The 26780-nt window shown below is 45.0% G+C and overlaps 1 protein-coding gene across 4 annotated transcripts; it reads right to left on the bottom strand.

The window, feature by feature from the left end:
- C4H8orf76 (chromosome 4 C8orf76 homolog) lies at window positions 335-25011 on the bottom strand. Of its 4 annotated transcripts, none has more exons than XM_013996506.2 (6): window positions 24856-25010; window positions 22560-22655; window positions 21695-21904; window positions 16614-17059; window positions 12148-12280; window positions 335-723 (listed from the first exon to the last, which is right to left on the bottom strand). In XM_013996506.2, the coding sequence occupies exons 1-6, from the start codon at window positions 24970-24972 to the stop codon at window positions 709-711; spliced, it is 1017 nt and encodes a 338-aa protein (XP_013851960.1). In that variant the 5' UTR covers window positions 24973-25010; the 3' UTR covers window positions 335-708. The 4 variants fall into 4 exon arrangements, with proteins under 4 accessions (XP_013851960.1, XP_013851958.1, XP_003125550.1 ...); XM_013996504.2 differs by lacking the exon at window positions 335-723 and adding an exon at window positions 3926-4248 and having other exon boundaries at window positions 24856-25009; XM_003125502.4 differs by lacking the exon at window positions 335-723 and adding an exon at window positions 3926-4248 and having other exon boundaries at window positions 21695-21838; window positions 24856-25006.

Genomic DNA, 26780 nt, shown 5'->3' with positions numbered 1-26780 from the left:
GATTGGTGCAGCCTAGGTCGGGTGAACCCTCCTTCCACTCTCCCATCATTAGGGTCACTGAGGACAAATATGACTGCCAGGTATCTGGCCTGGTGATAAAAGGGCAGTTCTCAGAGATGGAGGGTGGTTCTCAGCTCAAGGACTGAGCATGCACAACATTGAAGCTTTAGGTGACCAAGCCACTCTGAGCTGAGGAGGGAGAAAAAGATAAGGAGCAGTGATCCCCAAGCAGACAAATGCCTGTTCTGTTTCTCCTGACCTCGTCAGCAGTCGCCTGGTGGACAACTTTGATCAGGAAGACAGGACTGGAGCAGCCCTGGGCCTCCCCTCATTAGGACCATGGTTTCACAAGCTTTGGAGCCTTTGTATAATCCTCTCTGGGTTTTGTTTGCTTGTTTATTTTTATGATTAAGACCTTGGAAAGCTGTGCATAAACTACTTTTATAGAGGAGATTTCAAAAGCACTAGAAAGCTGCTATTTGAAATAATCGCTTTGGTAAACAACGGCCTTGGATTTGTTTCATGGAGATTTCTACCCAAGGTTTTTCAAAAAGGAAGCACATCTTTGTTGAAATGTGGTACCTCACAGGCAGGCAGAGTCACCCGTGGCGCTGGCAGTGGGGCTCCGCTGCCTCACCAGGCTTCAGGATGTCTCTGCAAGGGCCCGGGGCTCCAGAAAGGCAGGACTGGGCAGAAGTCACAGCGTGTTCAGGAAGCTGAGCTCTGCCATGAAGGGGCAAACCAAAGACACAGTCCTGGAGCTTAGGATCTAGCAAGGATTCAGACAATGAATATTCCATTACAGTTCCCTTAAACATGGGGGTGGGGGCAGGGGGAGACGCAGGTGCTCTGACATTTAAAGGGTGACCTGAGCAAGTCTGGCATCAGAAACAGCTTGTCTGAGGGTGACTTTTGAGCTGGGATGTGTAGGCAGGACAGGTTGATGGCAGGGCTGGGGGATCATGGGGAAGTGTCCCAAGTCGAGGTAACTGGATGGGCCCAGGGCTTGGTGGGAGGATACTGGTAGGGGTCAAAGACATGAGAAGAAGCCAACATGAGGTGGGGTGAAGTGGGCGGGGGCCAGGCCACATGGGGGCCTCCCAGGCCTCAAGCAGCATTTGGGGAATCACTGAAGGACTCAGAGTAATCTTTATAATATCCCTTTGGCTGTAGTGTAAGCTCACAAGGGTGTAAGAGTATAAAAGACAAAGGGTTCTCACTGGCTCAGCTTCTGGGCGGGATGCCCCCATGGAAGGAAACACCGAAGAGAGGCCTTCTGAGAGTCATGAGACAAGATCAGCCCTTAGGTCCCCCACCCACTGGACGCAGACAGACACCTCTTTTCTCCACATTTGCTCACCTGAGTGATTCATTCATTAACCAGAGGGTGGGGCTCGCAGGCAGGCCTGCGGATTTTTCTTTAGCATCATCATTGCTCAGTTAATTACCTTCACCATCTGTGCTGGGAATGGTCGTGACGTGTGTGTGTGTGTGTGTGTGTGTGTGATGACACCTGGAAGTGCCCAGTCTTCCTGGGGGCCCCTTCCTGCCCAGCGTTACAGCTGAAGCATCAGGGCACAGGAGGCTGGGTCCTTACATGGTGGTCATGCTGCTGCCAGGAGAGACGTGGGGCAGAGGCGAGGGTGTGGGCAGGTCCACGAAGACCACTCAGCAGTTCGGGACAGCGTCGACGGCAGGTCTGGGAGGAAAGCAGGAGGCTGAGGCAAAAAGCCTGGGCAAAGTTAGAAGGGGACTAGGATGAGATGGGAAGCCTGGACAAGCTTGGGGAGAAACCGGCATGTCTAGGAGGCGTAGATGAAAGGGAGGGAGGGTTTTTAGCTGCAGAAAGAGAAAAGGGCAGCATCTCTGAGCAGACTGTCAGATCTGTGGGGTATTAAATTTTTGTGCAAACAAAGGAAGATGCTGGCCAATTAATTTAGTGATTCAATAAATGTTTGGTAAGATGTCAGGTGTTCTGTCCTGGTGATACAAATAAGAACAAGACAGTCCTATCCTTGATTTTCCAGTTTTTTTGCTTTTTAGGGTCACACCCACGGCATATGGAGGTTCCCAGGCTAGGGGTCTAATCGGAGCTACAGCTGCCAGCCTACACCACAGCCACAGCAACGCGGGATCCGAGCCACATCTGCGACCTATACCACAGCTCACAGTAACGCCGGATCCTTAACCCACTGAGCGAGGCCAGGAATCAAACCTGCAACCTCAGCGTTCCTAGTCAGATTCGTTTCTGCTGCACCATGACGGGAACTCAGTTTTTACAGTTTGAAGTGTCTCATGGAAAATAAACAGGCAATGAGAAGACAGAGTAATAGGGGTCAATATGGGGTCAAAGGGCAGTGAAGGAACACAGGGCAAAACCTCCCATTGCTTGATGGGAACAGACTTCTGGAAGCTAAAACCAGGTGGAGACCTGTGAGCCAAGTATGAGTTAGCCACACGAAGGGTGGGTGGGGAGAGGTTCCGGGTAGGGCTGCTGGAGTGAAAGCCAAGCAGTGACAGGGCACACTGACGGTGGAAAGCGGGAAAGACGGAAGCCCTTGGGAGCCACAGGCAGTGTTGGGAAGGGCTTAGAAAACCATGTGGCCTCTGGGCTCTATCCTGTGGGCCACCCACAACTAGACATAAACCCCAGGACAACTGGACCTCAGTGATTGTCAATGACACAATGACGGAGTGGGGGCAATGGGAACCGTGGAGGAATTTCCATACTTTTTAATGGTTCCTAGAAACTGAAACGTCTGTTAAATATGCGAAGTCTTTTGTTTCACATTAGAGACAAAAGACTACCCCTGCCATGGCTAGTCGTGTTCTCACCCACATTCAGAGTCTCAAACAATAACACTGGATGAAGTTCTGGGTCTGTTATTAAATTCCACTTCTCATAAGGGAGCTCTCCCCTCCCAGACAACGCGAGTCAGGCAATGGCCTTGTGTAGGTAAAGATGATGTCGCAGACTGATTAAAATGTGTGTGGCTGGAAGGAGAGGGTGATCGCCTGAGTCAGAGCTCCAGGGTCTCGTGTTTCTGTACATCTGCTGAGCAAGGGCCTAACAGGCCTTCACCCCAGACTATCATGTCAATGATGGTTTCATAGCAAAGAGCCTTAAAAAGGAGAGCCTGTACTTCCTTGGAGCACAGGGCAGCCCCGCTTAGGGCTCTGTTATAAAGGATCTGTGCTTCCTGAGCTCAGGGTTCTTCTGTAACGCACCCCAATCCAAGGGAGCTCATTCCTTTGGGGGCCGGTATGTGTCACCCGCCTTAGGACTTGGGAGGCAAAGAAAATGATACAAATATGCTAAAGCCTGTCCTGCTTTCTGGACCACAAGTAGCGGAGTGTCCTTCGGCATCTATGAAACTGGAAGATTAACAAACACGTGGGCTGACAAGTGTGGTAAATCTCAGAGCTTGGCGCACCCTTCTCAGAAACGGTTTACTGTCACACTTCGACATGCGTGGTTGCTTCTGATGAATTCACCTAACCAACGTGGATGCTTAGGCTGTTGATTATAATACAGCAACTGTTTATAGACGACTATGAAATCTAATAGCCACTTTTATATACTTTCCCAAGAGATATCTTTTGGAGGGGCAGTATTCCTCAGATAAGTGAATGGTAAAAACCTAAAAAGAAAAGAAGTTCCCATGCAGCACAGCAGAAGCGAACCCGACTAGTATCCTTGAGGATGTGGGTTAGATCCCTGGCCTCACTCAGTGGGTCGGGGATCTGGCATTGCCATGGCTGTGGTGTAGACCAGCAACTGTAGCTCTGATTTGACCCCTGGCCTGGGAACGTGCACATGCCACAGGTGTGGCCCTAAAAAGCAAAATCAAAAAAAAAAAAAACAAAACAAAACAAAAAAACCCAAGAAACTGAACACAATAGAAATAATCTGGAAGAGAAGCCATTTTTATAAAATATAAATAATCGTTTTTAATTCAGTAGATTCCACGATTAGCAGTGGATTCTGTCTGAAGTAAACCAGGACAATTAATACAGCACAAGATGTTTGTTTTGTTTTCAAAGGGCCCACTAAACCAAGATTTTTATCTCTGTATGGAAGTGATTTTCAGAGGGACAGAAGTGGTCTTTGATCTTTCTGAACCACCTGTCTTCAAATTCTTTCGAAGATGCAATCACCAAGGCAGACAGGGCTTCAGGGCCAACACACTTCACCTCAGTGTGAACCTCATCTCTTATTTTTTCTGGGACGATATCTTCTCCCATAACCTGCAGTAGGAAGAAAAAAAACCCTGTCCCAATAACAGGGGCAGCAGACAAGGAATAGGAGATGACGCTATTCATCAAGTATAAAGGATTCTGTACAGAAGGAGAAATTCTTTAGCAGCCAGGGGACAACTCTGACAATTCTACTTAGTGAAAAGAAATTTGTTCAGGAGTAGTAATCCCAGACCAAATTTGTAATTGATCCCCTGTTTCCGCTCTCATCTTCCCGAGCGGACAAATCACTGAGGCACATGCGTGGCCGCAGTACCATTCCAGCTACAGGGAGCGCCAAGTCAGCCTTCTTGTACAAAGAGCATCTTCAGCTGGCAAGAATGCAACCCCCCGTGATTCCCCCGTCTTGTAAAACGACGGAACAGCAGAGCTTGGGCAGAATATGACTGCTGCTGTATAGACAGCACAGACTCCTTCTCTTAGAAGGTAAAGAAGTCAAGGCAGCAGAGAAGCAAATACCTTTCCCATCAGGAGAGACTCCATCTCTCCAGAAACGTTACCACAGCAACCTCAGGGACTTAAGGAGCAGGCCTGCTCTCTGAAGGCACAATACTGCTCCCTACTGGTCGGAACCAGGCCCAGATTCTGCAAAAGTTCGTCTCTGGCACGGCACCCACAAAGTCAAGTCTGTAGGAAGCTTGCTCCTGAACCCACTAAGTGATCAGTCCGTCTTTGAGAAGGACAGCGAACTAAAATTATGTCCCCAAGCATTTCCCACTGTTTAGCAGGAAAAGCTATGGAGCCAAGTGGCTTGACGACATAGAGGAATTTAAGTCACTTGGATTTGAACCAGATGATCTGTAAATTTCCTACAAACCCTGAGGTCCAATGTGTTCATAAATATTCAAATTATAATGGATCAGAAACCCACTCAAAGAACAGGTTTCAGTGGCTTTAAATCTTCAAAGACTACTTATTGTTTGAGACAGAGCTGACGGGATGAACAGCTTAACCAGGCAACTGTCAGGATTTATTAAAGCACAGTATTTTCATCAATTCAAAGACAATTCCTGTTTCATATTTTAACATTTCTGAATTCAAGATGTATCTTATAACCTCTGGTACGTCATAGTGTAAAGAACATCTTATTTTTCTTTTAGTGGAACATCAAATAATGATGTGTCTCAACAGCTAATGACTACTTGGACTCAATGAAATGTGGCATTTGAAAATCTGGGATATAACATCAAAGGTTTTTTTTTTTTTGTTTTTTTTTTTAACTAAAAAAAGAGAGGACGTTTCCTTGTGGCACAGTAGGTTAAGGACCTGGCATTGACACCACAGCTGTTTCACAGACCACAACTGCAGCATGGGTTCTATCCCTGGCCTGGAAAATGCCACATGCTGTGAGTGTGGCCACACCCCCCAAAAAGCAAACAAAAAGGAGAGAGGAGAACTGTATAACAGTAACATTCAAATAATGCAGTATTCCAAAAAGCGGGCTCAGCAGGTACATCACTCACACGTGCCAAAGCATCTGCAAAAGTCTTTGGCCAAATAAAAATTTTAAACTTCTATATACAAAAAATATCACAAACTTCAGAAAATACTGCAACACATAAAGGGTTAGTAAGCCTAATTTAGACAGCCCTCTCAAAATTAATAAGAAAAACAGAAACATACAAATAATGAAGAAAAAGCATGACTAGGTATTTCACAGGCTATAAATAGCTGACGAATGCATGAAAAAAATTGTTCATCTTATTAGTAATCAAATAATAATATTAAAAACTGCTATCTTTACTAATGAAATTATAGATTTCAAAGAGTAATAATAAGAGTTACCACAGTAGCTCAGCGGAAACGCACCCGACTAGTATCCATGAGGACTTGGGTTCGATCCCTGGCTCCGCTCAGTGCATTAGAGATCTGACGTTGCTGTGAACTGCAGTGTAGTTTGCAGCTGTGGCGCAGGTCAGCAGTTGTAGCTCCAACTGGACCCCTAGCCTGGGAACTTCTTTATGCTGCCAGTGCAGCCCTTAAGTAACAGTTAAGTTGCTCAACATAAAATCGTTGTTTTATGGTAAAAATGATTGGATTTCACACGGCTCAACCTAATTTCTACGATTAGGGAAGGAAAATCAGTACTTTCATATGCTGCTGGAGGATATATACACAGAAGATTTTTTAAATGAAAATTTGGAAATATGCTTCAAGTCTTTAAAATGTTCATACACTTTAACCCAGTGATTCTATTTCTGATAATCTATTCTAAAACAAATACATGTATTTTTTTTTTGCAAACTTATGAAAATTTGTTAAATGTTCAGCATAGGACTTAACGAAATAAATGATACTACATCAAGAGCTATAACTGGACTACTAAGCAGCCGCTAAAAATTATGTACTCAATATTTAAAGATACAGGGCCATGATCATGTCACAATGTTAGTTTAAAACATCAAACTATAAAATAAAATGCAGTTTGGTAGTTCCTCAAAAAGTTAAACGCAGAAGTACCAGATGACTCAACGATTTCATTTCTAGGTAGAAACCCCAAAGAACTGAAATCAGGAACACAGATACTTGTATGCCAACGTCCGCAGCAGCATTGCTCATAATAGCCAAAAGGTGGAAACAATGCAAGTGCCATCAACAGCTGAGTGGACAAACAGGACATGGTGTGTGTATATGTGTATATACCTTGGAATGTTATTCAGCCATAAAACGAATGAAGTTCTGATTCACATGGATGAACCCTGAAAACACTATGCTAAGTAAAATAACCCGGACTTAAAAGGACAAATATTATGTGATGTCACTATTTGAAATATTTTGGAATATGTTGGAATAGGCAAACTCACAGACACAAAGAGCAGATTAGAGGTTACCAGGGGTTGGGAGGAGGAGGAAATGGGAATTATTGCCTAATGGTTACAGTATTCCTGTTAGTGATGAAAAAGTTTTATAGATAGTGGTGATGGTTGCACAACATTGGGAATGTAATTAACGCCACTGAACTGTGCGCTAACAATGACTGAGACGGCAAATTTTATCTTTTTTTTTTTTTTCTTTTTAACAGCAGAACCTGGAGCATGTAGAAGTTTCCAGGCTAGGAGTTGACCTGGAACCACACCTTTGACCTACAGCTTGCAGCAATGCCGGATCCTTCACCCACTGAGCAAAGTCAGGGATAAAAGCTGAATACGCAGAGACAGTGTTAGGTCCTTAACCCAATGTGTCACAACCGGAACTCCAAATTTTATCATATATGTATGTATGTATACATGTGTGTGTGTGTTTATTTATCGTCTTCTTAGGGCCACACCCACAGCATTTGGAGGTTCCCAGGCTAGGGATCGAATCGGAGCTGCAGCTGCTGGCCTCCGCCACAATCACAGCAAAGCCAGATCTGAACTGTGTCTGCAACCTACACCATAGCTCTCAGCAATGCCAGATCAAACCACTGAGCAAGACTGGGGATCAAACCCGCATCCTCGTGAATACTAGTAGGGTTCATAACCTAATGAGCCACAACGGAAACTCCAAATTTTATCTTTTGTTTTTGCTTTTCAGGGCCACACTTGTGGTATGTGGAAGCTCCCAGGCTAGGGGTTGAATTGGAGCTGCAGCTGCTGGCCTACGCCACAGCCACAGCAACGTAGGATCTGAGCTGTCTTCGACCTACACCATAGCTCATGGCAAAGCCAGATCCCCGACCCAGTGAGCAAGGCCAGGGATCAAACCTGCATCCTCATGGATACTAGTCAGATTTGTTTCCACTGTGCCACAACAGGAACTCCCAAATTTTATCACATATATATATATATAAAATCACCAAAAGAAGAGGGGGAAGGGGAACTGTTATTGAATTAAAGAGACATAAGAGACAAAAGAATCAAAGACAGTATGTGGACCTATGTGGATCCTAATTCAAATAAAACAACCTAAAAAGAAAAAAGGTATGTAATCAAGAAATATTTAAGGATAATGGAGTTCCTGTCATGGCTCAGCGGAAATGCACGGAAACAAATCTGACTAGTATCCATGAGGATGCGGTTTCGATCCCAGCCTTGCTCAGTGGGTAAGGATCTGGCATTGCTGTGGCTGTGGTGTAGGCCAGCAGCTACAGCTCTGATTTGACCCCTAGCCTGGGAACCTCCATATGCCACAGATGTGACCCTAAAAAGACAAAAAAAAAAAAAAAGGATATAGGGTCATGCTCATGTCACAATGGGTTTTTTGGTTTGTCTCTCTGTTTTAGGGCTGCACCCATGAGTATATGGAAGTTCCCAGGCTAGGGGCTGAATTGGAGCTGAAGTTGCAAGGCCTATGTCACTGCCACAGCCATGCCGGATCCAAACCACATCTGTAACCTATGGCACAGCTTTCAGCAATTCCGATCCTTAACCCACTGAGCAAGGCCAGGGATTGAACCCACAACCTCAAGGAGACTATGTCAGGTTCTCAACCCACTGAGCCGCAATGGGAACTCCTGTCACAGTGTAATCAGAGCACAAGATCTGAGCACAAGCAAGCTGTAGCACAGGTTGCAGATGTGGCTCGGATGCAGTGTTGCTGTGATGTAGGCTAACAGCTGCAGCTCCAATTCCACCCCTAGCCCAGGAATTCTGTATGGCACAGGCTGCACATTATCATCCCAACGAGGGCCCAGGAATCTGTCATTTTTAAAAAGCTCCAGAGGTACTTCCTATGTACTATCCAGGTGGAGAACTACTATTCCAACCAGTCCACAGATGAACTGAGCATGGTGAAGGATAGGAAAATGTTTAAGACATCCTGCAAGGCTGTCATACTTATAAGGAACCTAAAATTTACTTGAAAAGACTTTTTTTTTTTTAGGGCCCAAAGAGCTATCTATTCCAGCAATCACTCTCTTTGAGCCCAGAGGAAGAAGCAACTGCCACAGACCAGGACGTATAGGGAAAGCTTCTTGGAGGAAGGGGTTGGGTCTTTGAGGATGGATCCAACCTCAATGGAGGTGGAGATGAGAAAACCCATGATAAGTCTGTTAGACACGCAGATTAGTCTAGTGGAAGCAAAAGACTTGCCTGAGGAATGGCCAGGTCCTAACTGTGATTACTCTCTGGAAGGCCTTGGACATTATATCAAAGCACCTGAACTAGACCTAGACCTGACCTCTGAGGTAATGGTGACACATTTTATTTTAGTTTTTTTTTTTTTTTTTTTTTGATTTTTAGGGCCGCACCTGCAGCAAATGGAAGTTTCCAGGCTAGGGGTTGAATCAGCCACAGCCACAGTAACACCAGATCCCAGTTGCATCTGTGAACTACACCACAGTTCATGGCAACGCGAGATCCTTGACCCACTGAACAAGGCTAGGAATCGAACCCATATCCTCAGGGATCCTAGTCGAGTTCATAACCCACTGAGCCACCACAGGAAATCCCTTATTTTAGTTTTTAAGCAAGCAGGTAACACGGTCAAAGCAATATTTTAAGATGAACCCAGCAGCACAGATCAAGACAGTTTTGTGGGAGAAAGCAAAGAAGCAAGGAGATAGGGCAAGAAATCACTGTGAGAGTTGAACATGAGGTGACAAGAGTGCTGGTGGTGGGCCCTGGAGGAGGGGTGGGTGTGGCGCCTGGTGGAGGCGAGACTGGAGAAGAGGAGGCCCACAGCAAGTACGCGTCCAGGTCTGGGTGAAGGGAGAATGACAGGTGGAATTGATGGAAAAATGAGGTCTAGAACAAAGCCGTGGTTCTCTCCACCTCCCTTCTGCTTCTTCTCACAAGACTTAATGAAGGCCAGCTCCATGCTGGGCACTGACCAGAGACTGACTAAATGGGGTTTGTTGGTTGGTTGTTTTAAAACAGGGTTTTGACACGTAACCCCATTTTACACTTGTACTTGAAGTGACAGCACATCGATAATCACCTCAGATTAATCACTCTGCAGGTAGCTAATCTGAGATGGGACTAGAGACACAGACTGGAGGGTTATCAACCCAGAGGTGACAAGAGAAACTACGAGCGTGGTTCTGATTTCTGTGGGAGAGAGAGAGAAAATAGAGAACCCGAGTAAAAGCTCAGGGAATGCCATTTATTTAAGACACTCAGGAAACTAGCGGAGTCCCAAGAGGCGGAGGAATGTTAAGACATATAGGAGAAGGCGTTCCCATCGTGGCACAGCAGAAACGAATCTGACTAGGAACCGTGAGGTTGCAGGTTCAATCCCTGGCCATGCTCAGTGAGTTAAGGATCCGGTGTTGCCGTGAGCTGTGGTGTAAGTCACAGACACAGCTGGGATCCTGCATTGTTGTGGCTGTGGTGTAGGCTGGCAGCTGCAGCTCCAACTGGACCCCTAGCCTGGGAACTTCCATATGTCACGGGTGTAGCCCTAAAAAGCAAAAAAAAAAAAAAGAAAGAAAGAAATATAGAAAAAAACTAGACTAGTGTAGCTGCCCAGAAGCAAAGAGAAGAGGGAACAAAGAGTGAGTGGTCAATAGCTCCAAATGCCATAGAAAGATGAAGGAAAACAAAGAAGAAGGGAAGGCTACAGTAAATTCAGGAGAGAGTGTGTATCTGTGTGTGTCTGCGGGCTCAAGGGAAAGAGCCCATAGAAGGGAAAAGGTTGGAAACGGTGCAAAGAGAACAGACAGGAGAGCATCATCCCGGAAGAGCAAAAAGGAGTCCACATGAGCGCATAGCCTGGGGAAGGAAGACAGGCTAGATATGCAATCGGCATTTCTTGAAAGAACGATGTGAAGATATTATTGAACAGAGAGTTATTCTCCTTAGAAAAGTACCTGAGCTGTCAAGTTTCAACTATATACTAAAAGGAAGTAGCATGAATATCATATAATCTCCAAATGTCATCGTAAGAAATTTCAAAAGCTTTTTTTTTTTGGCTGGGCCAGCAGCATGCAGAAGTTCTCGGACCAGGGATCAAACCTGTGCCATAGCAGTGGCAACACCAAATGAGCCACCAGGGAACTCAGGTGTACTTTTTTTTCTTTTTTTTTTTCTTTTTTTTGCCTTTTCTAGGGCCGCTCCTTCGGCATATGGAGGTTCCCCGGCTAGGGGTCCAGTCGGAGCTGTAGCCTCTGGAGCCACAGCAACTCGGGATCGGAGCCACAGCAACGCGGGATCCAAGCCGCATCTGCAACCTACACCACAGCTCACGGCAACGCCAGTTCCTTAACCCACTGAGCAAGGGCAGGGATCGAACCTGCACCCTTATGGTTCCTAGTCGGATTCGTTCACCACTGCGCCACGACGGGAACTCTGCGTTTTTTTTTTTTTTTTTTTTTTTGTCTTTTGTCTTTTTTGTTGTTGTTGTTGTTGTTGCTATTTCTGCGTATTTTTTTTAAAGCTAAAAAAGTTAAAACAATAACAACAACAAAAAAACCCTGACATCTGAATTTCTCTGCAATCATCAAAGTAGTAACAGGGTGCAGCAGAAAACAAACAAACAAACAAACAAACAAACAAACAGGCTTGGAACTGGATGGGTTCAACCTAGTCCTGCCACTTAAAATCTGACCTCAGGCAAGTCAGGGCCTCTCTGAGCCTCACCCCAGCTCTCCCTATCCCATGGGCTGTTACAAGGGTGAAGAGAGGAAAAAAAAAAAAAAACACAGAAGAGCTGTCCAAATGTCAACATTCACTCCTTCATTCATTTATTCAGCACTCACAAAACAATTGTGGGGCATTTCTGATGTTCAAGCAGGCAGGTGCTGACAAGCGCCAGCAAGTAAATGAAACACAGCGCCTGCCTCCTAGCCCTGCAGGACAGAGGATGAAGAGGCCACTCTTGGGGGTTGAGTGACCAAAAGGAAGGTAAAGGAAGGAGTTACAGAAGCCTTTTAGTAGAGGAAATTTGTTCCTGCTTTTTAAAAAATGGTCTTGGAGCCAGGAAAAATATCTATATGCTTCATTTCACATACACCCCAGGGGACACACTCACCTCTGCTATCAACAGCAAAGTGTCTTCTTTGAAGCTGAACCCTTTCATTTTATCTTCAATTTCCTGCTGAGTCCTTAAGTTCTTCTCCAAAGCAAACGATGTTTGCTGAGACTGGGCAAGCTGAAGCAAAAGCCTGCAAAACAGAAAGGTCCCGATGTATGGGCTTGCACAAAGGACAGCAGCAAGGACACGTTCACACGTGGCCTGGGAACTGGGCTGGGTGTGAGTCCAACTAGGTTAAAAAGAAGGTACTCGCCTCCATCTGAATCCCTAAAGCTCCTTACTCTCAACAAATGGCCCAACTTTACATTGGAGAGTTGTTATCTTCTAAAATTCATAGACCAAAGCTTCTCAAAGGAATTCTTTAGAGGGCGAAACCTCAAAAAGGCTTCCTATGGAAGTCGAGAGATTGAAAGCACAAACAATTTGGAGTGAAAAGAAAAAGCCTCCCAGTCAAAGGCTCCCCCCAGAAGTGTCAGGATATGTCCCTTTGAAGTCAGTGCTCTTTGACCCCTTGGTCTCCCTGAACCCACAGCAACTTGACCCCAAAGACTAATGAGATTCTCTAGCCCACTTCAATTACCCGAAGGAGGCCCCACCTTCAATGACCCTCTGATGCCCACCCTGCCCCTGGCTCACCACTAACCTCCCTGCAGGGTCATGACCCCGTCTCTTTTCTCCTCCTGCTGCTCTCCTCCCATGGCTCCTTCTCTTCTTCTAAATTATTGAATGTGCAGATTTTTCCAATTTCCCTCAGGTCTCACTACTACACCCAGAGGCACTCAGCTCTCCTGCTTGCTCCTTTCCTGCCTTGAGGAAGGCACCACACGCTACTCAGGGCACAGGCGGACCCTGGGGAGCAAAACAGGCCACTTCTGCTTCCAGGTGGAAGGAGAGTGAGCGCAGCAAATAAGATGACCTCAGGCAGGGATGAAAGCTATGAAACGAACGCGCAAGACAGCGCAGATCAAATGTCTACCTCAGGTGGGGCAGTGATGGAGGGCTTTCCTGAGCTGCCCCTCGAGTTAAGATTCAAATTCATGGTGAACACACTCAGGAAGAGGGCTTGGCAAGGGGAAGGGGGCCCCGACCCAAGAACCAGCTTGACAGGTCAGCTAAGGAGAAAACAAACTGCAGTGAAAGAGGAGAAAAAGACGGGCAGAGCCAACTCCACGAGATCTTGTAGGCCAGGGAAAGAAACATGGAGCTTACGTAAGTGCAGTGGGAAGTCACTGGCGTTCTATTAAAAAACACGACCTGGGAGTTCCTGTCGTGGCTCAGTGGTTAGCGAATCCGACTAGAAACCATGAGGTTGCAGGTTCGATCCCTGGCCTTGCTCAGTGGGTTAAAGATCCTGCGTTGGCGTGAGCTGTGGTATAGGTTGCAGACGCTGCTCGGATCCCGCGTTGCGGTGGCTCTGGCATAGGCTTGTGGCTATGGCTCCGATTTGACCCCTAGCCTGGGAACCTCCATATGCCACGAGAGCAGCCCAAGAAATGGCAAAAAGACAAAAAACAACAACAAAAAAATAACAAAAAAACACGACCTGCTCAGCCTTCACCCTGCCTGTTCACATCAGCTCCCCGGCCTCAGGATGCATTTACAGGTGACCTCTTAGGTCCAAGCTTCCTCTCGCATGCTCCCCAAATCACTTAAAAATACAGCTTATCCTTGCTCCACGTCATGCTCATTCATTCCTCAATCCTCTGCAATCTGCCCTGTTACCCCATCGCTACCTTCTCAAAGGTCGCACATGACCTCGTAGTTTTCAAAGCCTCCCATCTGATTTCCTGGAGCTCCTTACTCTCCACCTCCCTCCTTCTGAACTCAGCTCCCGTTTCCTAACAGAAAGCGCCAGCTACATTTTCACCCTACATCTGCCCTGTTCCCCACCCCACCCTCGCGTGACCTGTGTCAGTGGGGGCACCACCATCCACACTGCCCATCCTCATGCCCAGGGCAGACTCTTCAGGGTCATCTAACTCCTGTACGACCCCACCCCCCATCCTGTCCTCCCCACACCAGCTGGTTGCAAGCTGCCTGTTCCATCCTCAGTGTCGTCCAGTTACAGCTCTTCTTTGGGCACTAGCAAGGCCAGGGCCTCAACACCATCCGCCCAGTATTCCACGGCCCTTCGCTGGTGCTCTGAGCTCCAAACTACTTCTAATACATCCTCCCAGCCACCAGATCACCCTGGAAATTAGAGCTGTCGTCACACCACTTCAACATTTAAAACCTGCGAATACTCTTCGAGCTTTCAGCCTAGGGATCAAACACTTTAAAACAGCATTTAACGCCTTGCGCTGATAAAAATGAAATAACAGAAGTACAATGTTTACTAAATGCTTACAATATACCTTGCCCTACGATAAGTGCTTCAGATACTTTAATCCTTGCAACCCTACAAGGTAGGCGTCTTCCTCGTTTCTCCATCTGTCAAGATGAGGAAACTGGAGACCAGAGAGCTGAAGTAATTGGTACAAATTCAGACAGCAAAGAAGCGCAGAAGTCCAGACCCATCCTCTCAATAACAATTTATCAGGTTCCCTAAAATGCGATCTGCCTCTGAGGTCCTGCCTCCTACTTGCTATGCCATCTGGGCTTCGTGGTCCTCAGCCTACCTCTCGGGCTCTTGCCACCAACACAGTTCTCACCACACCAGACAGTGTGTGATGACACTTCCACGCTACACCTGCACTTCCACCCCTGGGCCAGGCTTTCTTTACTTCACAAGACATCCTGGCAAGAACACAGGCTCTGGAGTCAAAGACCTGGGTCCAAGTCCTGGCAACACTACACAGCTGCGCCACAGTGGGCAGGATTCCAATCAGCTCCAGTCTGTACAGAGGAAGCCCAACACCTACCCAGAGTGGTGAGGGTTAAAACAATATCACAGCCACACAGCACCTGGTGCACACTTATCTACACAACGGACCGACGTTCCCAGGATGCAGGATGCTTCCTTCCTCCTGCCTCTCTGCACAGTGCCTGTGCTGGTCCCCGCTAAGTTCTGCTGCCACTGACACCCTGTTTAGCACCAGTGCTGGCGGGCATCAACCATGCGTGGTTTCCTCAATGCAGTGAGTAGTTTTAGGCAAGGGATTCTTTTCTGAGGTCCTTTAGGATCCCAGCACCCATCAGGTGCCCTGCTCACCTCTGTCATTCAATGTACCTCTGAATTAAAGTGCCAGAGGCAGTGCTAAGTGAACACCTGCTGAGCCAAGTTTTTTTTTTGCTTTTTAGGGCCGTACCCATGGCATATAGAGGATTCCAGGCTAGGGGGTCCAATCGGAGCTACGGCTGCCGGCCTACGCCAAAGCCACAGCAACATGAGATCAGAGCCGTGTCTGCTCACGGCAACACCAGATCCTTAACCCACTGACCGCCACCTTGTGGTTCCTTGTCGGATTCATTTCTGCTGTGCCATGACAGGAACTCCTGCTGATCGAAGTTTAAAATCCACCATATGGGTACCGATTTTCAGTTAAGCCCCACTGTTAATCAATATTTATCGAATTCTCCCGAGTTAAAAAAACAAAAAGAAAAACCCAACACGATGTTTTTTGGTATCATTGGAGACCTAAGAGAGTCTGTTTCGCTCGCAAATTACGAAATTGGTCAAGTGTATTCTCTCCTCTCTCTTTTACACTATAGAGCCAAAACCATGGGAGTCCCTAAAACAAGGGAATTCCCTGAAGGACGAATTAAACATTGTTTATTTGACTTTTTTCTTTTGTCTTTTTAGGGCCACACTTGTGACATATAGAAGTTCCCAGGCTAAGGGGCAAATCGGAGCTGCAGCTGCAGGTCTACACCGCAGCATAGGCCATCCCGAAAGGCGGGATCCAAGCTGCACCTATGACCTTCACCTTAGCAGTGCAGTATCACTGAGTGAGGCCAGGGATCGAACCTGCATCCCCATGGACACTAGTAGGGTTCTTAACCTGCTGAGTGGGAACCCCACAGTTTTGTTTTTATTTTTTTTATTTTTATTTTTTATTTATTAATTTTTTTTGTCTTTGGTTGTTGTTGTTGTTGCTATTTCTTGGGCCGCTCCCGCTGCATATGGAGGTTCCCAGGCTAGGGGTTGAATCAGAGCTGTAGCCACCGGCCTACGCCAGAGCCACAGCAACGCGGGATCCGAGCCGCGTCTGCAACCTACACCACAGCTCATGGCAACGCCGGATCGTTAACCCACTGAGCAAGGGCAGGGACTGAACCTGCAACCTCATGGTTCCTAGTCGGATTCGTTAACCACTGCGCCACGACGGGAACTCCCAGTTTTGTTTTTAAATCTCACATGCTAAAAGGACTCACTCAAAGGATTCCATCTAGACCACGGGAAAAAAAGCCTCAAAAACATATACCAAGTGTCTAGCCTAAAATTTTTAGAAGCTTAAAATTAGAAAAATAAAACCTTTACGCTGCGCTTAGCACCATGTGTGTTTAACCCACTCTTAGTTTACCTGGTTCGTATAAAAGAGGCACAGGCTTTCATCTGAGTTTCTGGTAGTAACACCGCCGCTCTCTCTTCTGCCACACGGTTTTGAATATTTTTAAGAGCTTTCTCATTCTTCTGGTTGTCACCGCTGCTCGCTTCCACAGAAAACACAGAGCTCATTTCAGGGAAACACAGAAGACAGTCTTTTCTCAAGTGGGGAAAGCAGGATTTGAGAGTTTTGTCACTCAAGGTGTTCTGTTCCTGAGATGATGCAAAGGATGCTGAAAGCGCCAGCCCCCGATTCAAATAAGCCTCTGCCAACTTCCCCCAGTTCCAAGGATTAAAGGGATGCAAAGAAATCAGTTTCTGTAGGCAGAAAATTGTTTTCTCCAAGTTCTGCAAACTTGAACAAATAGCAAACTGGAGGTAGAGCACAGTGGTTAAATGGTCTGTATTAGTTGCCTTATTTTCCTAAGGAGAAAAAACGAACATTAGAAAGTTTAAACTACAGGACGTTTCCCACATAAAAATGAAGATGTCTAAAAATCCAAGTCATGCATCTTATGTCTTTCAGTAGCCGCACTAACAGAGTGGACTCAGTATTTTTCAACAAATCTCAGTTTGAAACCACAAGCCTGGAGAAATACATACTACCTAACAAAATAATCACCAGTCATTCCCAAACAGCCCAATGTCACAACAGTAGCATAATTCAGGTGATAGTGGCCTAGCAAAGTTCAGAACTCAAAACCTCTATCTCAGTTAAGTTTTGCTTTGTATTATAATCTTTATTGTCCTCAGCCAGATATCTGAAAGACCAAGCCAGCTTTTTTATACCCTGGGCTAATGGTTCCATTTTAATCTTCCAGGCTTTTCTAAAAATCCAAATGGTCATTTCCTTGAGGATTCAAATGGACTCTATTTCCAAACTTGGCTTGGACTTCTTAAACAGGATGGCCCTGAAGCTCTCAGCGTTTCATGCTGCATCTTAATTGAATCCAAATGCCTTCTCTGGGAGCTATTACCAAGGCCAGTTATTTCTGGCCAGAGGGGGCTGCTTGGTTTCCTTCTGATCAGAAAATCCTTTTCAAGTCTCCTTACCAGAGCCATCACCTCTTGCCTAACTTGCTATATGGCAGAAGCCCTGTGGGTTAGGGAAAACAAATCTTCTTTTTCTAAGTTGAAGTCTTTGGAGATTCACTTGATTTTAAGTCTAAGGAAAACCTAGCCTTCTAGTATCCAGATTAAGCCCTTACATAGAACTGAGCAAGAAATATGAGTAAAAACTACCCATTATGTAGCCTGAAGAAACTGGCAGATCAGTGAGTGAAAGCTTGGGGAAGATTCTAAATATTTACATACTGAATGAAAAGATAGGAAATAAAGCCCCAGGTAACCTATTTGGTCATACTGTGCCTTCCCAATAACAGAACTAATCTGGCTTTATTATTACTATTGTTCAGTATTCTGTCCTTCCCCACAGACCACAGATGATTAAGTTCCAAAAGAGTTTGTGTTCAATGCTGAATTCCTAGTACGGAGCACAGCACCTCAGACATAGCAGATGTCTAATAACTGTTGAGTAAGACATCTTCAGGTCTTTTATTTATAATAAGGAAAGCAGCACATATAGACTGTTTATAGCAAATGTCACCTTTCTTCTACAACTGGTCTGCAGTGCTTTATACTGTTTAAAAACATTTTCACATTGAGAAAGCAAGCGTGTGTTGGGGTAGAGGCTGTAACGTAACAAACTATGATTTTCATGATGGGTTTGATGGCCCACACAGTATAGAACTCTCTGGAAATTAAATTCCACTTAAAGGAATTTGTGTGATTTTTTTTCAGAATATCACAACTTCTGTAATGCAATGGTGATGATGACAACATTTGCAGAGTGCTCGCCATATGCTGGGCACTCATTTCTTTTTCTTTTTAGGGCAGCATCTGTGGCATATGGAGCTTCCCAGGCTAGGGGTTGAATCGCAGCTGTAGCTGCCAGCCTACGCCACAGCCACAGCAATGCCAGATCCAAGCTGCATCTGCAGCCTACAAGACAGCTCACAGCAATACTGGATCCTTAACCCACTAAGTGAGGCCAGAGATGGAAGCCACATCCTTATGGATACTAGTCAGGTTCTTAACCTGCTGAGCCACAATGGGAACTCCAGGGCTTTACTCATTTAATCCTCATGACAATCCTTTAAAATAGATTCTATTACTATCCCCATTTTATAAAAGAATCAACTGAGTCACTAAGATTAGATAAGTTGCCTGATGTCACAGAGCTAATAAGGAACAGAGCTACAGTCAATCCCACTAGAAATCACAGAATTAAGGTACTTCAGAAGAGCTGACACATGTTAACTGGCTAAGGAGTCTCCCACTAGACACCAGATGAGCAGTGTGTGTGCAGGGTATGGATAAGGTTTTCTGTCTCCTTAGGATTGGATCCAGAATTGGGCACATGGTAGGACCAAAATAAATGTCTGTGACGTACATAAATGAAAAAGAGGGAAGAGAGTCATTAACTGTCAAAAAAGAGGTTTCCCGGAGTTCTCCTGGAAATTGTTCTTACCACAATTTCTCACATGAACATATCAGCCACTATAAGATGTTTAATTATAGAAAAATTTCTACTACAAATTTGATTTAAAAACCATGAAGAAGGGAGGTAAATAAACTTCAATGGAAGTTGTGGGCGTAGGAGCTCCTGCTGTGGTGCAACAGGATCAGCCAGTGGTGTCTCTGCAGCACCAGGAGGCAGATTCAATCCCCAGCCCAGTACAGTGGGTTAAAGGATCTGGCACTGCCACAGCTGTGACACAGGCTGCGACTGTGGCTTGGATGGATCCCTGGCCCAGGAACTCCATATGCCACAGAGCGGCCAAAAGAGAAAATAAAAAAGAAGGAAAAAAAAAAGTTGTGAGCATAAAATGTTCATATCCTGATGTGCACTCCAGGACTAGCAGTCTATTTTGTTCAGTGCTGTATACTGACCTGCCTCCCTACAGAATGTGAGGGACAATAACCACTGGGACAAAACTTAAAAATGGGCCAGAGCTAATAACAAAAGAAGAGTGTCTACAAGTAGGGAAGAAATTTTAAAATGAAAACAAAACACAGGGTACCAGGAAATGAGAAAACCATGTAAATAGGCAGAGTCCACTGAGATCACGTGAAGAGACCCAGAGAACGGGCTGATACCCACAGCCGATGCTGTTACTTCCTTCCCAACTCTCCTCCCCAATGGGGTGCCCAGCGGCCCGATGAACAGTTCTCAAAGTCCTGACAGAGGAGCTGAAAGGTCTTCCGACTGGTCCTTCCTCCTGCCTGGTAACCATCCCATGCTCTGGAGACCTGGCATCTGCTGACTAGCAAAGACTTTCTCTGAGCCTCACTAAACTAGAAGGAACCAGAGAAACCAGAGAGATAATCCAGCCCTGACACGACACTAATCTAGCTGCCATTGTGCTGCCTTCAATGATCTGGTGAGGAAGACAAAGGACAACAGAGATGTGCCGGAGATTCAAGGAAGGAAGAGAGAACATGCAGAACAGGAATGAAGGAAGGGTGGCTGATGTCTAGAAAAAGCAACTTAAAGAAACAAGGCTGCTGTTAATGTGTAGACCAGAGAGTCTGAACACTGTTAAACCCCACCAAGTTCACTGAGTTCATTCCATGTACTTCCATAATTTTATCTTCCAGCTTAAGAATTAACCCACAATTAGGGAGTTCCCATTGTGGCTCAGCAGGTTAAGGACCCAAGGTTGTCTCTGTGAGGTTGCAGGTTCAATCCCTGGCCTCACCTGTGGATTAAGGATCCAGGGTTGCAGCAAGCTATGGCATAGGCCACAGATGCAGCTCAGATTCTACCCTGAGCTTAAGAACTTATATAGGCCACAGGTGTGGCAATAAAAAGAAGAAAAAGAATTAACCCACAATTAGTAGAGGGAAGAAAAAGAAAGAACAAAACACAGCTGTTTTCCATGTTTTGAAGACAATTACTGCCAAGATTTTCTCTCACTACAAGAGGCTGAGGTACGATGCAATGAACCACTCACAAGCAAATTTTGGTATTTCTCTTAGTCAATGAGATGGAGGTGGGCAGCTCAATAATTTCATGCATACTTCAGGCTGACCTCTGGTTCAAGATCAGTGCCTTGTTGCCTCTTTAAGACCCTTTGAGGGAGTTCCCATCGTGGCTCAGTGGTTAATGAATCCAACTAGGAACCATGAGGTTGCGGGTTTGATCCGTGGCCTTGCTCAGTGGGTTAAGGATCCATTGTTGCCGTGAGCTGTGGGGTAGGTTGCAGACGTGGCTTGGATCCCACGTTGCTGTGGCTCTGGTGTAGAATGGAGGCTACAGCTCTGATTGGACCCCTAGCCTGGGAACCTCCATATGCCGCGGGAGCGGCCCTAGAAAAGGCAAAAAGCCAAAAAAAAAAAAAAAAAAAAAAAAAAGTGACCCTTTGAGGAAGAAAACAGGTCATCTATAAACTAGGATTGGTCGATTTAGACCAAGCCCCATATAAAATTTACATGAAAACCCTAGGTGTTTTAATCTGAAAACAAAAACAAGCAGACTTGAGAATTGCAGAGAACTGCTTTTTTTTTTTTAATTTTTAAAAAAAATCTGCAGATTCCATTTTAGAAAGGATTAAGTTTGACTTAATATGATATTTAGTCAATTTTTTCCCTGTTTATAAAAGTAATACATGTTCCTTGTAGAAATTTTGGAAAATAAAAATCTAAGAAACAACAACAAAACACGTAGAGAAGAAAACAAATCACTGATAATCTTTCCACTTTGAGTTTTTCCTCCTAACAAAGAGTAAAAGCTTTGTGAGTGAGGTTTTCAGGCAATGAAGTATTTTGAGCATAACACAGGAAAAAAAGATTACAAGGAAATGATTTTACCTGGAGCTCCAAACTGTTCATCACAATAAAGTTCTTTCACCACTGACAATTTTCCTCAGCTTATCCAAACCCACAGATTTTGTTGCCAGCAAGAAGTTGTTTTTTTTGTTTTTGTTTTGTATTTTAGAAAATAAACTATTAAGCCATCCCAGGGAAGCAAATGTAAAAAAGCCCTGGAAAACTCACCAAGTTTGTAGCAATCTCCAGGGCCTCCTCATGCCTTCCCAGGTGAACAAGACACCGAGCCTGGCCTTCCTGGACATCCCTTTTCATGGCAAAATTCGTAGATGGCAGTTTTTCTGAGATACTGGAATATTCCTGCAGAGCTTTCTGGCAAATATTTGTTAAATAAAGGAAAAGGAGAGAAGAGGTGAAAAGAAAGGAAGAAAAGAAAGGCTAGAAAAAAAGAATTCAGTTAGTGGGGTGAGGTGTTTTGTCTTTTTTAGACAAAAAGTAGTGTTATAACTGACCCTTCGAGGAACTAAAGTAAGACTTGAGTATTTCAGTCCATACTATTTTTCTAGAAGGTAGTCAAGAAATGGCTAAAGAATATAACTAAAGCATTCTGGAGCCCAAAAGACCAGGATTTGAATTTAGTTAGTGATTTACCACTAACCTGCTGTAAAACCTTTTCATCGGCAAAATAACAACAGGACTCTAGAGAGGATGATGTGAGGTCTACATAAAGTAACTGCTTGTTAGTTCATCCCTTTTCTTACACATTTTGGGGTGCTTTCCTCCTGTGGCCCCACAAGGTATCTGTACTAGAGACTCCCACGTAATGAGATACAGAAGCTGGAGAAATAGACCTACAAGGATCCTCACAAGCTCTCTATACTGGAGTTATAGGAAACAAAACAAATTATATACAGCCTTGTAGAAAAGGCCAGAAACTTGGGATTCTAAGATTACAAACACATGGCACAAAAGGTTAAACTTATCTTCACAAACAATACCCTCATAACTTAGTACGCTGTTATTTAAATATGCTGTAAGGGACAGAACAAGGGCCCGTTTCAAGTGGCACAATCTTCTCTGTGTTAAACTCTACCTGATACTCTTGCCGTCTGTAGGCCAGGTCCCCTTTGAATTTCTGGATGGTTAGAGCTTCCACATCATCACTGCTCCCTGAGTCTTCATAAAACCACTGGAAATTGTGAAAATAGCCTATTATAGAGAATGAAGCTCTGCTTTTACAGCCCACACTCAGAGGCAAGTTCCCATACATAACTAATTAAACCTCAAAAACAGGTCCTTCTTCAGGATAAGACTCTGGAAAACATCTGACAAAGAATGACAATTTTAACAGTGGCCCAGTTTATTAAAATTATCACAAGTAATAAATACACCAAAGCACAATACCTCAACTAAAAAAAGCGCAAAAGTTTATGGTTTTATCCATAGCATTTTTAACTTGGAGTCATGGTGCCTGGGAACCTACGTGAAACTAGCACAGTTCACAATGGTTCTTTGAGATGTTTTCCTGCAGAGAAATTTTTAGGATGGATGGAATGGGGATTGACAACTCTTTACGGAAAGGACACAAGAAAGGAGAATTGTTAATTTAGTGCCACTATGAAAGTGTAAAAGCCAAAAGTAGAATCTAAGGAGTTCCCTTGTGGCACAGCAGGTTAAGGACCTGGCACTGTCCCTGCAGTGGCTTGGGTTGCTGCTGTGGCTCAGGTTCATTTCCTGGCCCTGGAACTTCTACATCCTGGGACATGGCCAAAAAAAAAAAAAAAAAAAAAAAGAGTAAAATCTAAGCAAAGTGGAGACAGAAATTCAGGCTGAAAGGGGGCTTCTGTGCAATCAAACGCCAAAATACTATATGAGAAATGTCTCAGAAAATGCTCACTGGAATATTTTATTCACTTTTCTGATTTAAGCCCTACAGAAGTGAAGCTGAGTCCTGATGATTGCACAGAGAACGTTAGGATGAGAACAGGGATAATGGAAAGCACTCTGTGCGCCAGTTTTCCAGCCCCAAAGAAGTGTCTTATCCTCCCTTTTACTCACAGTAAAACACACTGAGGCTGACTGAAGGCTATGCCCAATTAGACGCTATTATATTCAAACATAACTGCATTTGTGACGGTTCCACCGTTAGGTCAAAATTTCTTGGTTCTATTCCCAAAAGAGTTGTATGGGTATGACTACCTCCTTAGTAATAGAGTTTCCGTCTCAGCCTGATCCATCACAGCGGGAGAAAGCTAGCCATCCCCAGTTCTCCCTGAAGCACTGTGTAACTCAACAACCTATACACTGAAGCCATGCTTTTCCTTTGTATTTTACTGCCCTCCAATCACACACTGTATCAGATTATGTGCCAATCCCAACCTCTGGAACTGCACAACTGCAAACCTCCATCCAGTTTTCACTATCCTACTGGGAAATAATCAAGCAAAACTGGCTTTCAGAGGCAAGAGTTCAGAAGGGGGTGGCTTTAAATATTCCATTCATCAGCTTTTCTAAGAGAGAAAAGCTGTGAACAAGGATGAGCCTAAGAGGGGACATTCTGGATAAGGTAAACACCTGGTCCCACACAGAGAAGGCAGGGAAAACAAATCTAACCAATTCTAAAGACAATTATTTTTTGGATTTTACTTTATGAAGTATACAGCACACCATACCTAGCAAAGTATTACCTCATTCCACTCGCATAATAACTCTGTGAGCCGCAAATACCTTTTTTTTTTTTTTTTTTTTTTTGGCCCGGCCCTTGGTGTGTGGAAGTTCCCGGACCAGGGAGTGAACTTGTGCCACAAAAGTGACCCAAGCTGCTGCAATGTCAACACCGGATCCTGAGCCCGCTGTACCACAAGAGAACTCCCATCAAACACTATTTTTCTAAAATGACAAATAAGGAAATGACACCTTGAAGGGCAAATGGTAAGGCCAGTGCTGGAATTCAAGGGTCCAAGCTCACAGTCATGGCTTTTTAACGTGGTACCACAGGACTTTGAAAGCACTTTCCCTCCATGCTTTTAGTCTACAGGACAAGTACTTAAGGTCACGTGGAAAAACTGCATGTGGCAAGGAGGAAAAGTAAGTGAAATAAAACAAAAATACAATTCAGTAATTCCTGAGCGCCTGACATCTCTAAGTAAAGGATTTTAAGGAAAATAAGAGAACACATGTAAAGGAACCCAGCCCAGTGCCTGGAACATTCGCCGTGGGGGAAGGGATGGCAGGGAAGACCAGGTGGGCATAAGATAGCCCAGCTGTGGGGAGGGTTTGGGCTGGAGTTTGACAACGCGGGCGTGAGGCTTCCAAAGCCTGTCAGGCCGAGACCCGCGGAGTGCCGGGCTCAGGGGCTGGGGTGAGGCCGAGAGGCGGCGCTCTCTCACCTGCGGCTCGCAGCGCTTGGCGATGTAGGACGATGGCGGTCCAAGCTGCCGCTCCCGCCTCTCCTCGAACACAGAGTCCTCAAACTCGCCGCCGAGCAACCAGCACCCGGTCTCCATTGCGCCGCCAGGACTCACGCAACGAGAGGAGGCGGGGCCTAGAGCTGCGCCCACAAGCGAGCGGACGCAAAAGAGGCGGGGCCTCGGAGCCCAGAGCGTGGCATGCTGGGTCTTGTAGTCTTTAGGCGGGAGCCAGAAGGGGACTTGGCCCACCAGGTTGAGCTGAGATTTTTATCTGATTCATGGCTGGAACAGAACTTGACTTCTCTGCTTCAGGAGCTGGACAGGGTGATCCTTAGGTTCACGCATCAAAAAACACTGGCCTCAGGGCAGCTGTTTAAAATTGATACCTGCTGGGAATTCCCATCGTGGCTCAGCAGTAAGGATACCCAACTAGTATCCATGAGGATACAGGTTCAATCCCTGGCCTTGCTCACTGGGTCAAGCTGTGAGGTGTGGCGTAGTTTGCAGACACAGCTCGGATCCAGCTTTGCTGTGGCTGTGGCATAGGCCAGCAGTGGTAGCTCTGATTTGACCCCTAGCCTGGGAACCTCCATATGCCTCTGGTAAGGCCCTAAAAAGCAAAATAATAATAATGATAATAATAATAAATTAAAAATAAATTAAAAAACTGGTAGGTACCAGTTTTTCACTATTGATGACATTCCTGGAACTGTGTTAAGAACTTTTTTCTTCTCTTTTTTTTTGTGTTCTACTATATCCTTTTCTAACAATTTATGAAAGGCACAATGATTCCCACTTTGCAAATGAAAAATTGAGGCTTGGAGAGGTTAAGTTACTTGCTCAGGATCAATTATTATGTGGCTAAGGGCTGAAAGGAAAGAATTGAGTCAGTGTCCCCCCGTCACCACAGAAGAGGCACACTAATAATAAAGACCAGGGTACAGTACCTCACACATTTGTTAATAGAAAACATGAAGCTTTACTCTGGAGGCTCAATCAGGGAGCATTAATTCTTCTTGAAAACAAAAAAACCCACTAAATTCCAGAATTCTAACACCAACATTTACTAGAATTCTTATACTTTCAAGATGTTCCTGGAGTTCCTGTTCTGGCTCAGTGGTTAATGAAACCAACTAGCATCCATGAGGACGCAGGTTCGATCCCTGGCCTTGCTCAGTGGGTTAAGGACCTGGTGTTGCTGTGAGTTGTGGTGTAGGTCGCAGACAAAGCTCAGATCCTGAGTTGCTGTGGCTGTGGCATAGGCCGCTGGCTACAGCTCCGATTCAACCCCTCGTCTGGGAACCTACATACGCTGCCAGTGCGGCCCTAAAAGACTGAAATAAAATAAAATAAGATGTGGATGAAGATGAAAATCTAGAGAATGTATACATGTATGTGTGACTGGTCCACCTTGCTGTATGGTAGAAAATCGACAGAACACTGTAAACCAGCTATAATGGAAAAAATAAAAATCATTATAAATATAAAAAAATAAAAATTAAAAAAGAAGATAAAAATCTGTTTCTACAGAAAAAAAAAAAAAAGATTTGTATAGAGGGGTATGCTTGAGTTCCCCAAGGCATAGTAGATGTCACTCTCTCCACGCAGCCTGCCTTCCTCTTTCCTGTAATCCCCCCATGCTTCTATCCATTGTGACATTTACCACACTGTGGACTGTTGGAGATTGGAAGTGCTATCTTTTTTGCGCTTGCAAACTCAGCTCCCAGACAGGGCTTGGCCCAGAGCAGCTCAATCAATGCCCGTTGAATGGACAGACATGGCAAAAGGAGCAGATAGGAGTACTTCTCAGTTGTAAGTCACATGCTCATGTCCTATCTATGAGTGGAGGAGGGGAGAACCCAACATTTATTGAGTATTACATACTAGGTTATACTATGGGCACT

This window comes from Sus scrofa, chromosome 4, assembly GCF_000003025.6.
Source record: "Sus scrofa isolate TJ Tabasco breed Duroc chromosome 4, Sscrofa11.1, whole genome shotgun sequence".
Classification (NCBI taxonomy): domain Eukaryota; kingdom Metazoa; phylum Chordata; class Mammalia; order Artiodactyla; family Suidae; genus Sus; species Sus scrofa.
Note: the sequence above shows the minus strand (reverse complement) of the source record. Positions and strands in the feature narration are given on the sequence as shown.